This window comes from Bos mutus, chromosome 29, assembly GCF_027580195.1.
Source record: "Bos mutus isolate GX-2022 chromosome 29, NWIPB_WYAK_1.1, whole genome shotgun sequence".
NCBI lineage: Eukaryota > Metazoa > Chordata > Mammalia > Artiodactyla > Bovidae > Bos > Bos mutus.
In genome coordinates, this window is record NC_091645.1 from 28,263,629 (window position 1) to 28,278,098 (window position 14,470).

The 14,470-nt window shown below is 45.7% G+C and overlaps 1 protein-coding gene across 3 annotated transcripts in view; it reads right to left on the reverse strand.

Annotated features, from left to right (window-relative positions):
• Positions 1 to 654: 654 nt before the first annotated feature.
• The window catches only part of FEZ1 (fasciculation and elongation protein zeta 1), a 42,935-nt gene continuing 29,119 nt past the window's right edge, over positions 655 to 14,470 (reverse strand). For all 3 annotated transcript variants that reach the window (XM_070365102.1, XM_070365100.1, XM_070365101.1), the window contains exons 6-10: positions 11,907 to 12,178; positions 10,849 to 10,929; positions 8,246 to 8,321; positions 3,996 to 4,061; positions 655 to 1,009 (exon numbers count right to left, since the gene is read on the reverse strand). In XM_070365102.1, the coding sequence (XP_070221203.1) occupies positions 993 to 1,009; positions 3,996 to 4,061; positions 8,246 to 8,321; positions 10,849 to 10,929; positions 11,907 to 12,178 (512 nt within the window). In that variant the 3' untranslated portion in view covers positions 655 to 992. The remainder of the gene's footprint in view (positions 1,010 to 3,995; positions 4,062 to 8,245; positions 8,322 to 10,848; positions 10,930 to 11,906; positions 12,179 to 14,470) is intronic.

A 14,470-nucleotide genomic window follows, 5' to 3' on the forward strand; every position in this document is an offset into this window, starting at 1 on the left:
GAATCCGCAGAATGAATGCCATTCAAGCCAGAAGATGGAAGCCAAGACAGTTCAGGTTGTGCCAAAGCGGAGCCCCTTCCAGACACACGGACAGCTTTCACCTGCTGGCTGGTTGCAGCTGCCTGTCACCAATGCCGGGGACAGCATGTGGGAGGCGAGGGCCTCGGGGAGGTGGGGAGGACACAGACAGCCAGAGGCCACCAGGGGTCAGAAGGGGCGGTCAGGAAAGCAGCCGCAGCCCCCACACCGAGAGAGCCCAGCGGAGCTCAGCCGTCCAGCCCTCAGACCTCAGGGTGTCGACCCGGCCATCCCAACAGGAGGCACTAGAGCCGCCCTGTTACCCCTAAGCCTCACTTTCCAGCTGCTAACTTCCCAGTCTCCTCCCCAGCCAGTCCTTCCTACCACACCTTGTGTGGCCCCATCTGGAACTGTCAAGCAACAAGATCTTAGGAGTCTGTGGATGGCCTCCTCCCTGTGTGGACAATGGCAGCGCCACCAGAACCCACCAAAGGTCACAACAGGTACCACCCCATCCCCTAACACCCCACCGCTGCCGTGCCCAGGAGCCTTGCGTGGAGGCAGCGACACGTCCTTTCTCTGGAGGTTTGTACCAGAGCACCGAGGGACACCACACGCCAAAGCACATGAAGCATACTAATTAAATGAAGGTTTATTTCAAAATTAGTCTTAGAGTGGAAGCTGTTTTTGAGGGCTGGAGCCAGACTACATCATGAGCGGTGACAGCATCTGCCTCCCTCCAACACGGGCGGAGAAGAGGCGACGTCACCAGCCCTGCCCGACAGTCATGCATCCAATGGTTACTAGGACTAGAAGCCAACAGCAAAGGACCCCGCGCGTTTGCTCATGTTTAATCCGGGTTAAGCTATACACGTTTAAATACACGGCGGAGGCTACGCGGTGTCATGCAGTCCCTGCGGTGGGATGACTCTTGCTCGGTGACCTCCGCAGCAAGGCTGCTCCCAAGGGCAAGGTTAGGTGGGACAGAGCACTGGAAAGAGAAGAGAGAGGGCATGTCAGAGCAAGTGTGGGGCCGGACCTCCCGGCCCAGGGTGGCCCTGACCTCTTGCCAGTGTCCTGAGCAGAGAACCACCCGCCCCCTTAGAACCAGGGAAGGATGGCAATCACGTGTTTTCCTTCCAGAAGGAGAATGAGCCACTGATGGCTGGTGGTTCAGTGTAGTGATGAAGTGGGTCTTCTCTGCTGTCCAGCCGCCTTGGTTCAAATCCCGGGTCTGGCTGTTATTAACCACAACCTTCGGGAAATAACCTGTGTCTGTTTTTCTTCATGTATACAGTAGCCTGTGCCTCTGCCCAGCCCACAGCGTTGCTCAGAGGCAAACAGAAAGTGCTCATAAATGTTAACTAGTTTTATACATTCACTGACATTTCAGCTGATCGTGAGGGGTAAAGTCTAGCCCCTGGGCTCCCAGACTTATAGAACCCATTTCCACAAACCTCCTCTGAGAAACGGGATGCTCTTTTAAAATCTTTAAGAGCCAGAAGTTCTTCCTAATGTTGAGTTCTTCCTAAATCCATCCTGCAGAAATTTAAGATTCATCTTTCTGATCCTTACAGAACAGTACAGCTCAGAGGTTCTAAACTGAGGTCTACAAGCCTTCAGAAACTGCACCTAAGGTTGTCTGCGCCTGTGGAGCAAAATCTAACGAGAAAAAGGATCTGGACTATGAATGACAGCCAGTGGAAAGTGTTACAGAGTCGACGTTTGTGTCCCCAACCCAAGAATTCATGGTGAAGCCCTAACCCCCGGGTATACGTGGAGATGGAGCCTCTGAGAAAGAAAGGTTAAAATGAGGTCATGTGGGTGGGGTGCTGATCTGCTAGGATTAGTGTCCTTGTAAGAAGAAGCACAGAGGCTCTGGCACTCTCTCATCAACAGAAGAAAGGCCATGTGAGGACATAGCAAGAAGGTAGCTGCTTGCAAGCTGAGAAGAGAACCCTCACTAGAAACCCGATTTACTGGCCCCTTAATCATGGACTTCTACTCTCCAGAACTGTGAGAAAATTAATTTCTGATGTTATAGCCACCCAGTGGTATTCTGTTTTATCAGCCTGAGCACACTAATATAGATATTAACATCCCCCAAAAGAAAGACAACCAGATGGTAGCTGTCTCTTAATGGAAGTTCTCAACCACTGATAAACTAATGCTTTCCAAAAAACTGTGGATGCTAGTGTACTGAGTCCCCTGGCCCTGCCCGGTCCGGTCTGGTGTGGATGCTCTGAATGTGTTCAGCCCTCTGGCTCCGCTGGACAACAGGAAGTGCAAAAGGCGGAAGAACATATTAAATGAAACCACGAGGACGAAACTAACAAGGAAAAGCCAGAATAAGGAAATTCTATGGATTGAATCACTTGGTTTTTTCATGAAATAAAATTCAAAGGATGTGAGAGATGAAGGAAAGGGGAAACTGTATATATATTAAAGTGAAAGTGAAGTCGACTCTTTGCGACCCTATGGACTGTAGCCTACCAGGCTCCTCTGTCCATGGGATTTTACAGGCAATAGTACTGGAGTGGATTGCCATTTCCTTCTCCAGGGGATCTTCCCGACCCAGGGATCAAACCCGGGTCTCCTGCATTGTAGACAGACGCTTTACCATCTGAGCCACCAGGGAATATATATTAATAGAGATTTAAAAGACATCCTTGGTGGTCCAGTGGCTAAGGCTATGCACTCCCAATGCAGGGGCCCAGGTTCCATCCCTGGTCAGGGAACTAGATCCCACATGCAGGAGCTAGAGAGTCCACATTCTGCAAATAAAACACGGTGCAGTCAAATAAATAAAATGAAGAGATTTAAGAGAAACATTATGAAATTGTAACGTATGGAACTTCTTTGGATCCTAATTCAAAGAAATAAACTGAAAAAATATTACAGGGAAATCTGAACACTGGTTGAAGAGTCAAAGATACTTTGGGACGGTGGGGGTGGGGGGTGGGGCCAATGTACATGGCATGAGGGATCTTAGTTCCCCAACCAGAGATTGAACTCTTGCCCCCTGCAGTGGAAGTGTGGAGTCTTAACCACTGAACCACCAAGGAAGTCCCTCAAAGATACTTTAAAATGTTGTATTTTTCTAGCTGTGATCATGATCTTGTGATCATGTTTTAGAAATACATACTGAAATACTTATGGATGAAAAAAGATATAATGGTTGGTATTTGCTTCAAAATAATATGGAGGGGAGAAGCTGGGTATGGTTATAAATGAAACTAGATCAGCCAGGAGTTAATAATTTTTAAAGCCACACGCTAAGCACGTGACGGTTCACTATCCAGGGGTCTCCAACCTCCAGGATCTAACGCCTGATGATCTGAGGTGGAGCTGATGTAATAATAATAGAGATAATGTGTCCAATAAATGCAATGCACCTGCATCATCCCCAAACCATCCCCTTCCCCTCCCCCTGGAAAAACTGTCTTCCACAAAACTTGTCTCTGGTGCCAAAAACGCTGGGTACTGCTGCACTACACCATTTGCTCTACTTCTGCATATGTTAAATGAAAGATGAAACAAAAAACTATCATCCACAATGAAAGATGAAACAAGAAATAGCTATAAAAGGATGTAGCTAATCATGTCCCTAGTTTGCTGCCTTTCAAGTAGTTGAGATTGTTAAAGGTATCCTGAGGCTTTGTTTTTGCCAACTAAACAGCCCAAGCGCCACAGAACTTTAACAATAAGCCTTTTGTACTGGTTTGGCTGCTCTTTGTGTGGAGTTGCGCTGGTGACTCGGGGGTGATGGAATGTCCTCCTCAGGCCTCCTAGCAACATCCAAAGGCAAGGGCCCGCTCACAGTCGTCCACGGAGCTCCCCGGCCCTGCCTGGTCTGGCCCAGTGTGGAGGCTCTGGGAGGCCCACAGTGTGGGCTCTGTGCGTCCAGCCGACAAGAGTCCTGGGGGAGGGGAGCCCCGGAGGTCACTTCTGCTCCCAGAGACCTGGGCTGCTCTTACCTTTTAAAATGTAGTCCGTCAGCAAAGTGGGAACCTTCTCATTATCCTCCTTCATGGCAAAGAGAACTGTGGGAGGGGAGAGAGAAGAGTCAAGACGAATCAGGACACATAAGCTCACTTCTGGGCCAGACAGTCCACCAACCCAAAGACAGTGAGAGAGAAGTCAAGGAAATCAGACACTTGCTGAGTGTTGAGCAAAGTCTAGAAGCCTCTGTCAAGAGCCAGCATTCACCTGCTGGTGAAGGAGAAGCCACCAAAAGGATCAGGGTAGCCCTACTGATGAGTTGACGTCCTCTTTTCTCTTATTTCTCTTTTTCTTTTAGTCTTTCCTTTTTGTAGGCATGTGCTCATCTGTAATTTCCCCATCACCTATGAATTATGTGTCTTTAATGATCATAAAAATAAATAAAGCAATTTAAAAAAGGAATCAACTTTCAGATGCAATCCAAATGTTAAGAATAACAGCTGTCACACTGCTGAAACTCTGACAAATCTGTCTTTAAAGACATCCTATTCATACAGATATTATTAGGAAAGTTCTCATCTCCAGTTTGTTAAGAGCAAATGAATTTAATTCAACAAATATCTTCTACTTTATGCCCAGTACAGCACTAGAATTTGTGGAAATGCAAAAGTACTGATGACCTTCAAGGAGCTTACAGACTTTTTGTTGAAAAGGGATATGAACCACATATGAAGCGAACAACAGGAAAGTGATTAAAACTTAAGGTTTTTCATAGAACAGATTTTTCTGTTATTAAACTAAGAAGTACCTTCTCATATTCATTATTCATGATGCAGAAATCAGTGCTGTAAAAAATCCTTCAAAAAAATTAATATCTGGACCTTGTTTATACTATCAAAAAATGAGGGAAGGGATGGGAGTATCCAACAAGAGATTTCATCATCAATAGAGGCCTTAAGTAAACTCTGGTATATGCTATCTATGCCATCTCAAACAGCTTCATAAAAAAAGATAGATGTGTATGTATACAAGACATACTTATCAATGAAGAAAGGAGGTTGTGGAACTTAATATATTAATTTTAAAAGAGTAAATAATAAATGTTAATATTCATAGAAAAAAATCTGGAAGAATGTGCATGAAACTTAAAAGCAGTTACCTCTGAGTATGAGGCCCCAGGTCATGTTCTCTTCAGTATCGTATTGCTATAAGGTCCAGATTTTTTCCATGAACATGTATTACTCTTTTTTTCCACTGGATACAATAATCTTTGCACTTAATTTCATTTTTTTAACTTTTTTATTTTATATTGGGGTATAGCCAGTTATCAGTGTAATGTGATAGTTTCAGACGGACAGGGAAGGGACTCAGCCATATATATACCTGTATCCATTCTCCCCCAATCTCCCCTCCCATCCAGGCTGCCACAAAACATTGAGCAGAGTTCCCTGGGCTGTACAGTAGGTCCTTGTTAGTTATCCATTTTAAATATAGCAGTGTGTACATGTATTGCTTTTGGCAAGTGAAGAAAACACTGAAGATCAACTGGCCCTGATGACTGAGGTCAGGAGGCAACTTGACAATCGAGAGACTTTCCAGTCCATTCCGAGGTCCTATTCTCCATTGATTACCTTAACAAGCTGCAAATCAGCATCATGGAAAGTGAAAGTCGCTCAGTCGTGTCCGACACTTTGCGACCCTATGGACTGTAGCCTGCCAGGCTCCTCTGTCCATGGAATTTTCTAGGCCAGAATACTGGAGTGGGTAGCCGCTCTCTTTTCCAGGGGATCTTTCCAACCCAGGGATCAAACCCAGGGTTCCCACACTGAAGGCGGATTCTTTACCATCTGAGCCACCAGGGAAGCCCACTTGACTCCAAAACTCAGGAGCGGGTAAGAAACAGAGGCTGACGTTGGCATGAGTCCATGGCCAGGCCCAGAAAAAGAGTGGACCTCAGGCCATTCAGGCGATGGTTTGTTTTCTTTCTTCTGTATTTTTAGACATGGATTCATTTCAACATAACAGGCTGAAAATACGTTGCAGCTGGGCATGCGAAGACTAAAATAAATGCTGCCCACCAAGAAGATAGCAATAAAAATACAATAATTGCACTCAGCCCAGCCAACATGTGACTCAGGTGGTCTCCAAAATCCAAAATTTATAAGAATTGTCCAGTCCCCAGAGTCAGTCTTGGGCTTATGTTCTTGACTCAGGAGCTGGGAAAAGAAGAATTACTGTTTACAAACCCATACACAGATGTGCCAAAAAAGAGAGCTCTCATAACATACAGGGAAGTTGGTATTCAGGGAAGTTGGCAGCTTTTTTTAAAAAGAATAAAATATTGGAATGTGGTATGTCTATACGACAGAAGAGAGAGCCATAAAAAGAATGTTAACCAAATGTTAACTGATGTGACTAAAATCATGATATGAAATTTAATAGTCTGTGTAATCCCAACTATATGGGAAAGACATAAAATACTATGCTTGAAAAACACCATATAGTAACCACAGTGAAGGGAGGAAGAAGCTATTTATTTTCCTTTATTCACATTTCTGTTTCCAAAGTATTCTAAATGATGGATATACTCTAGCCCTAATTTTTTAAATGAACTTCAAAGTGTACACAAACCACTGTTTCTTGATTAAAATGAAAGGATTTCACACTAAATTTCTGAATGGGGATCTGTAATAAATTTATAGCTCTTTATTTTTCAAAAAACAGCATGATAGAGTGCTCTACATATATCAACCTTCATAATTTGTCCAAATTATTTTCCAAATGCTTGCTGCTTGTGAAAACACCAACACCTATAAATGTCAGCTCATTTCTATCTGCTCCCATTAAAAAAAATCTTAGTGCATATTTATGCAAATAAAAGAGCTTCAGATGAGTTAAGAGGAAGCTGATGCACTTTGAATTTAAACTTCCAGGTTCTCAAGGACGTGGTGTCTATTGATGGAGGCAAGATTTCCATTTATCAGAAATGTCTTCTTTCGTTCTCCAAAATGATAAAAATGAAATCTTTGGACACCTTAAGCAATGGGCCCAGGAGGTATCTATCTTCTTCAGCCAAATAGATGAAGACCCCCTTCCCTCCCCTTAGGCATCAAAAAGCCCTACGGCGGCCCATTCCCTCTGAGGCAGCACAGCAACGGCGGGCATCCCGTTAGTGTGTTACTCAATGCAGAGCACGGTTGCCAGGGTGATGGATGGCCTTGTGATTTACTGAGCTCTTCCTCACATCTCAGCCTAGGATTTTTCTCTTCCTAAAAAATCAAGCTGGCACTGATGGCTAATACCCTGTGGCCCCAGCCCTCTGGGGGCTGTAGTGTCTGATGGGTATCGAGAGATTTTGCCTAAAAAGGCTCTCCATCACAGGCTGTTTTCCCCAACCGCTCTGAATGCTTGCTAATATTACTTGACAATAGAGTCAGGGCCTGGGAGGAAAACCAGAATCTATTCTCTCCCATCAGCCTTACCCCACCCAAGAAACCTTGCTTCTCATTAAATACAGTCAGTCCCTTAGAAGGAGCTCCCTGCTTTGGGAACACAAGGCAACCTCAAACTGCAGGCAAGGCGGAGAGCACACGGCCTTGAGACCTGTGGGTGAACCACAGAAAGTTCCCCTGCTCAACCTCCTCCATCAGCTTGTCTTTTCTGGCAAGTCTCTTCCCTTCCAGGAACCAGGAAAAGACAAAGCAGCTCCTAGTATCACTGAAGAGCTCTTTAATTCTGTCCCATGGAGGGGACATGATGCAATGGTGTGGAGCACATTTTGATCCATTGAAACTGCACTATATTTAAAATAGATATTTAAAATAGATAACCAACAAGGTCCTATTGTATAGCACAGGGAACTCTGCTCAATATTCTGTAACAACCTAACTGGGAAAAGAATTTGAAAAAGAACAGATGCATGTACATGAATAACTCAATCACTCTGTTGTATATTTGAAATTAACACAATATTGTTAATCAACTGTATTCCAATATAAAATAAAAGTTAAAGGTGGGGATGGGAGGGAAACTCAGGAAGGAGAGGATATATATACACACACACACACACACACACATATATAGTTATGAGTTATTCACATTGTTGCATGGTAGAAACCAATACATTTTAAAGCAATTATCTTCCAATTAAAAATAATAATAGTAACAAAAATAAAAAAGAAATTGCCCTGGGGAAACCTCAGACCTGAGACACCAAGGGTATAACTCACAGGGCAAGAGGGACAGAAATGAGCAATTGATCTGGCTGAGAATGGGAGGAACTCACTGTTAGTCAGCATCTGGAGGTCTTCCACTGACGGGGGCGAGGCCTTCTTCTCGTAAGGGATGACTGTGTTCAGGTACTAGGAGACAAACAGGGCATGCTGCACGTGAGACAGAAGCCCCATTCCCGGGGCCGAGATAGGGGTCGACAACTTGCACAGGAACTGGGTTTTTCTCTAAAAAACACGCGCTCCATCAAATCTGATGTTCTCAACAACATACATGACAATGTGCACACCATTGTTTCAGGATTTCCCCCCATCTTTGGAAAATGTCTCTTAAAGGAAGACTTTATCATAATTAAGATTTATACAATTCTCACAAAACAGTAGGATACAAATTCTGAGTTCCCATAGACTATGAACCAGGAGACACTGGAACATATCTGGGGACATAAAGCAGAGTGCAAAAATGCCATGGTCTAAAGGTATTGAAATCAACAGAGTCTTTTCTATCATCATGGGATGTTAGAAATCAATATCAAAAGATATTTGAAAATAACCCCCATATTTTGGTTCATGGTGCTTTTCATGTCTACTATATCCTTCTACTTTTCTGTCTATTTATTCTATTAATTTTTGAGAGTTTGATATTGAAACTCCAACTAAAAATCTGAATTTATCTACTTAAAAAATAATTATAATATATAGTGGAACTATATGTAACTTCAGAGAAGGCAATGGCAACCCACTCCAGTACTCTTGCCTGGAAAATCCCATGGACGGAGGAGCCTGGAAGGCTGCAGTCCATGGGGTTGCTAGGGAGTCGGACATGACTCAGCAACTTCACTTTCACTTTTCACTTTTATGCACTGGAGAACGAAATGGCAACCCACTCCAGTGTTCTTGCCTGGAGAATCCCAGGAATGGGGGAGCCTGGTGGGCTGCCATCTCTGGGGTCACATAGAGTCAGACACGACTGAAGCGACTTAGTAGTAGTAGTAGTATATATAACTTTGTTCTGTATTTTCCAGGTCGCCTGTAAATATGTTACCATACTTTCGTAATTTAAAAAAATAAAAAAGAAAGTACAATTCCCTCCCACCAAAATAAGACTTGATCATATTAGCCAGGAGAAGGGTCCCTCCAACTAACAAAGTCTTCTTTTAACACTAGAAACTTTTTATTTATTTAGGAATACTGGTGAGCTTTTGGTCCTCCAGGTTAAAAGCAGAGAACATTTTACGGGCGTATGATATTTTCTTCTCCTCTGCAATGTAACTAGAGAATGAATGCTTTCTCTTTTGTCAAAATGACTAGTGAGAAAACCTCAACCCCGCCCAGGATCTGGGATGTTGGTTTTGCTCCCTCTGGTGGAGATGAGGTGCTCCTACAACAAAATCATCTTACTGCCCAGGGGGCTATCCAAAAGCACTGGCCAGAGGGACCTGGAAGGTCCTGAGGGAGCCTGACATCATGATTGAGAAAAGCTCTAAAGCACGAGGCTTGTGTTTTAGCCGTGGCCTTGCCACTAGCAGTGTGGCCTGGGGGAAATTGCCTAATCTCTCTGAGCCTTCGTTCTACCTCTGTGAACTCAGGGGACCAAGTTACATGTTCATAAAATCTCTTCCAGGGAGAGCTCCAGGAGACAGTGAAGGACAGGGAAGACTGGTATGCTGCAGTGCATGGGGTCGCAAAGAGTCAGACACGACTGAGCGACTGAACAACAACAACAACAATCTCTTCCCAGCCTGTAGCTCCAGAATCGAATACTTAGGATTCAGTCACAAATAGGCCTAAAACATACAGTTTTGTGCACGATCTCAAAGATGTCTTTGGACATACCAACTTTCTCTGTTAGACTATGCACTCCATGAGGGCAGGACCAGGACTCATTCATCTCTGTACTGCTTGGGGGCCTAGCAACAGAGCTCAGCACATGGCAGGCACCAGATAGCCAGAAATGCAAACCATTTCTCAGGGAAGTAATTGATTAAGTGAAGCCAAACTGGAGACCCCGCAGTGTGGGTTACAGTCAGCAAGGCAGCTGAAGAGGCAGTCTTGGTGGGACTGGCTCCGCTAGGAGGCCAGTGTGCTTGCTAAGTTGCTTCAGTCGTGTCTGACTCTGTGCAACCCTACAGACTTTAGCCCGCCAGGCTCCTCTGTCCACGGGATTTCCCAAGCAAGAATATGGAGTAGGTTGCCATGTTCTCCTCCAGGGGATCTTCCCAACACAGGGATCAAACCTGCATCTCTTGATCTCTTGTGACTCCTGCATTGCAGGAAGATTCTTTACCACTGAGCCACCAGGGAAGCCCAGTGTGGTAAAGCTAATTAAGCTCTTGGACAGCATCTTTCATGAAGCAGGTTCTCCCTTAACGCATTTTGTTCTGAAAGCAACTGAACTCACAGGTCTACAAGGAGTGTTGAGTTTTCACCATGGCCTCTAATACAAAAGTTCAAAAAACGATTTGCCTTTAAAAAGACACATTCTGCTTCTCCTTCGAATGGAAGACCCTAATGGAAGAAATTGTTAGGACATCCTCCCACGCCCTCAATCTTCCCCCATGCTGGGATAATTCTAGTGTATCCCCATCCCCCACTCTGTTGAGGAGACCGAGTGGCAAGAGCCTGGGAAGGAAACTGGGAGCAGAGAGACAGGCCGTACCTGCTTATCACTTCCCGAGGGGCCGAAAGTCTGGCGGATGCCACTCTGCAGGATGTTGGAGATGCCTTCCATGCTGAAGCGCTGGGGGAGGACAGCGAGACTCAGAAGGGCAAGTCTTCCCTAAGCTACCCAGACCTGTCAGTTTCTACACCATCCCAGATCAGGGCCCTGGGGTTTTATATCTAGAAAGTAAAGACCTGGGCCAAAATTTTTGCAAAGCACCTCAGCCTGTGCTTTGCAAGAAGAAATAGCAGCATCTCAAAGTCTCTTATCTGAGTAAGTCCCTTGGGTGATAAGACCCAACCCCAGCCCCACCCCCCCCACCTCTCCCAGGTACTCCTGGATTTCCTCATTTCAGCCTCTGTATGTAAATAGAAAAATAAAGCAGCACAGGGAAACTTGGACAGATGACGATGAAAATGTCTCAGGGAAGAAAACAAAATGCCTAGTCATTGGGAAGGATGGATGTGAAGCACTTGTCCCCATCCAGGAAGCTTTCTCCAAAATGCACATGCCCGAGGCCCCATTCAGTAGCTCTCGGGGAGAACTCAGGAATAGGTATTTTGAGAAATCTCCTTAGATGATTCTGCTGAGCCTCCTGATTGAAAACCACTGGTTGGAAGAATCTGGTCACTATAACAAGGTGTCATAATTTTCAATCCTGAAACACCCCAATGACCTCCTATAGAGATGAGTCAGAACTATAAATTGCTGGTAACAGGGACTCTGAACCCAGAGTCCCAGGGCACAACTCCACTCAGTCTTAAATACCGTCACCCCACTTCCTAGAGTCTTGCCTATTAAAGCACATAGCTGTACTTATTTCTCTTCTAGAGTTACAGCCTGTCTCCTTCAGTTAGACCAGGCATCCTCTGGGGGCACAGAGGAGATGGGTGGGCTCTTCTCCCTCTTGTGGCCTCACTGTCTGCCAGGGGTTCCTGCCCAGTCATGGCTCAGGACAGGTCTGTCTGGGGCCACAGCTGGTCTGGTCCCGGGACCCGCAATGGGGACCCCAGAAGCTGGACACCTCTGGTCCTCGTGCCGGGCTGTCCTCTTACCTTGAGAGGCATCTGGCTTCCCTTGTCTATCCGGCTGCTCTGCAGGCTCAGCCCTTTCTCTTTCCGCCTCTTCTTCATCAGTTCTCGCTGCTCCTTCTGCTTGTTCTGCACCTCAATGAGCACCGTGATGAAGGAGTTCTTCACTTCCTTCTCGAATTCCAGCTCATCCCGGCGGGCCAGCTGCTGCACCAGCTCCTCCGAGAAGTCTCGGATGGCTCCCTCTACTTGATCCAGGAGCTCCATCAGCTCAGACCCAGACATGTGCCTCAGGCCTGCAGGGGAAGACCATCCTGCAGGGTCACTGCCTCCAGCCCACGGGAGAGGCTCCCGGGGCCCGGAAGGACCTGCACGATTCAGGCACATGCCAGAGGGGAGGACCAGTTATGGACTGTGAAAGAAAACATCATCTCGGGAAAACAAAGGGGAGAGAAAAACCAACCCCGGGGGAGACCTGTGGACTCTGTCCACAAAAATGCAGGTGGACACACATGTGACATTTGATCACTTGATTGGTCTCCCTAGTTTTCCTCTGTCTCTATAATATTCCTCAGGCTTCCTAGATGGTGCCAGTGGTAAAGAATCCACCTGCCAATGCAGGAGACACAAGAGAGGCTGGTTTGACCCCTGGGTGAGGAAGATCCCCTGGAGTAGAAAATGGCAACTCACTCTGGTATTCTTGCCTGGAAAATTCCACGGATAGAGGAGTCTGCCGGGCTACTGTCTATGGGGCCGTAGAAAGTCGGACACGACTGAGCGACTGAGCACATATAATATTTCTCACGTGAAATGGGTCAAGAATTGGGAGAGGGGGACATGAAGATTTTGACATCTTTGTCGAAGAGCAATAGAGAGGTGGTGTCTGTTCCCAAGACCTGATCAAGACAGAGCCAACAGCAAAACAGGCAGAGTCATCTGAGGCCTCTCTACACTGACTGTCCTGCGTCACAACATACGTGTCCAAAAATACGTGAGACATGCAAAGACAGGCAACACGCATGGGAAAATGAAGCCTGGCCTGTTGGCACCGAGTCTACTGCTACTGTTAGAGAAAAGAAAAAGGAACCTGGGAGAACAGAACACAGATCACTTTATTTTAAATTCTTATCCCCTCAGACTTCTTCATTTAAAGTAGATCCGGGAGCATCTTTTCGAATGTATTCCTTTCTAATGGCATCTTTTGTTTCTTCTACATCAGAATCCATTCTCCTCTCTCTTTGCGTTCCCTGCTCTGCCCGGGGTATTTGCTGACTTACTTCAACCTTCTCCTTCAATTCACTCTTTGGAGTTGTCCTCCTCCTTCTGTTTTTGCCATTTAACTCTGCGTTTCAGCTGTTTTCCCCAGTCTTTCACTGAGCAGTTCTCTGTATGGGACCTTTGTGTGGCGGAGAATGGCCTGATTGGAGCCGCTGTGAATGCAGTGCTGGGGCCAAATCCATGGCTCCCAACAGATTCTTTCTGCTAACATCGCCCTGCTTCCACTCTCTGGAGCCACGGTCTTACTTATAGGACTCGGTCCCTCAGGTCACGCCTCTGTTTTCGCTACTATTCTCATCAGAGTTTGGACTTTTATACCCTAACCATCCCGCCTTCCCTCTCTGTCGTTTGTTAAGTCCCGCTACCCCCATGCAAATCCACTCCCAGGGAACGTGGCCCTTCAGGCAGCATGGTTACCATTATCCCTGCAGACTGATAAGCTTATACCCGTTTTTGCCACTGGTGTTACATCTTTTAATTTCACGCTTCATCTGCCTCTTTGTTTGCAGGATCATAATTACTACAAACCTGTGTCAGAGAGTTAATACGATATGCAGATTAAGAGTGTGGACTCTGCAGCTAACCTGCCTGCCTTCAAATTTTGGCTCCACCCCTTATGACCTGAAGGTGGTGTAGGGGCAAATATGCATTAAAAATAAGAGGCTTGGGGCTTCGTTGGTGGTTCAGCAGTTAAAACTCCATGCTCCATTGTTGGGGGTGTGATTCAATCCCTGGTTGGGGAACTAAGATCCCACGTGCCACATGATGGGGAAAAAAAAAGAGGCTTGATTCTCCCTGTTGAAAATGAGGGAAGAGACTTCCCCCCTCCCTTCCTTTTCTTCCAGAATCTCTTTCTCTGTCCTTTTCAAATGTGTGTCATTCATTTTCATGGCTAAATACACCTCCTGCCAGTCTCAGGACTCAGGAATGTTTCCTCAAGGATGTGGGAGCCACTGCTTTGAAAAGTCATCACCAAGAAACAAAACAGGGGCCTCACTCGTCACCTGACTCCAAATGGCAAAACTTCCTCAATGTAATGGGTTGTGCGCAATTGCCTGTAGGTAAAGGTGAGATTTTTTTCTGGTTTTGCAAGCCCTTTGGTGGATGACTGTGATAAGGAGATCAAACCAGTCAATTCTAGAGGAAATTAGTGCTGAATATTCATTGGAAGGTCTGATGCTGAAGCTGAAGCTCCAATACTTTGGCCACCTGATGCAAAGAACTGACTCACTAGAAAAGACCCTGATGCTGAGAAAGATTGAATGCGGGAGGAGAAAGGGATGACAGAGGATGAGATGGTTGGAAGGCGT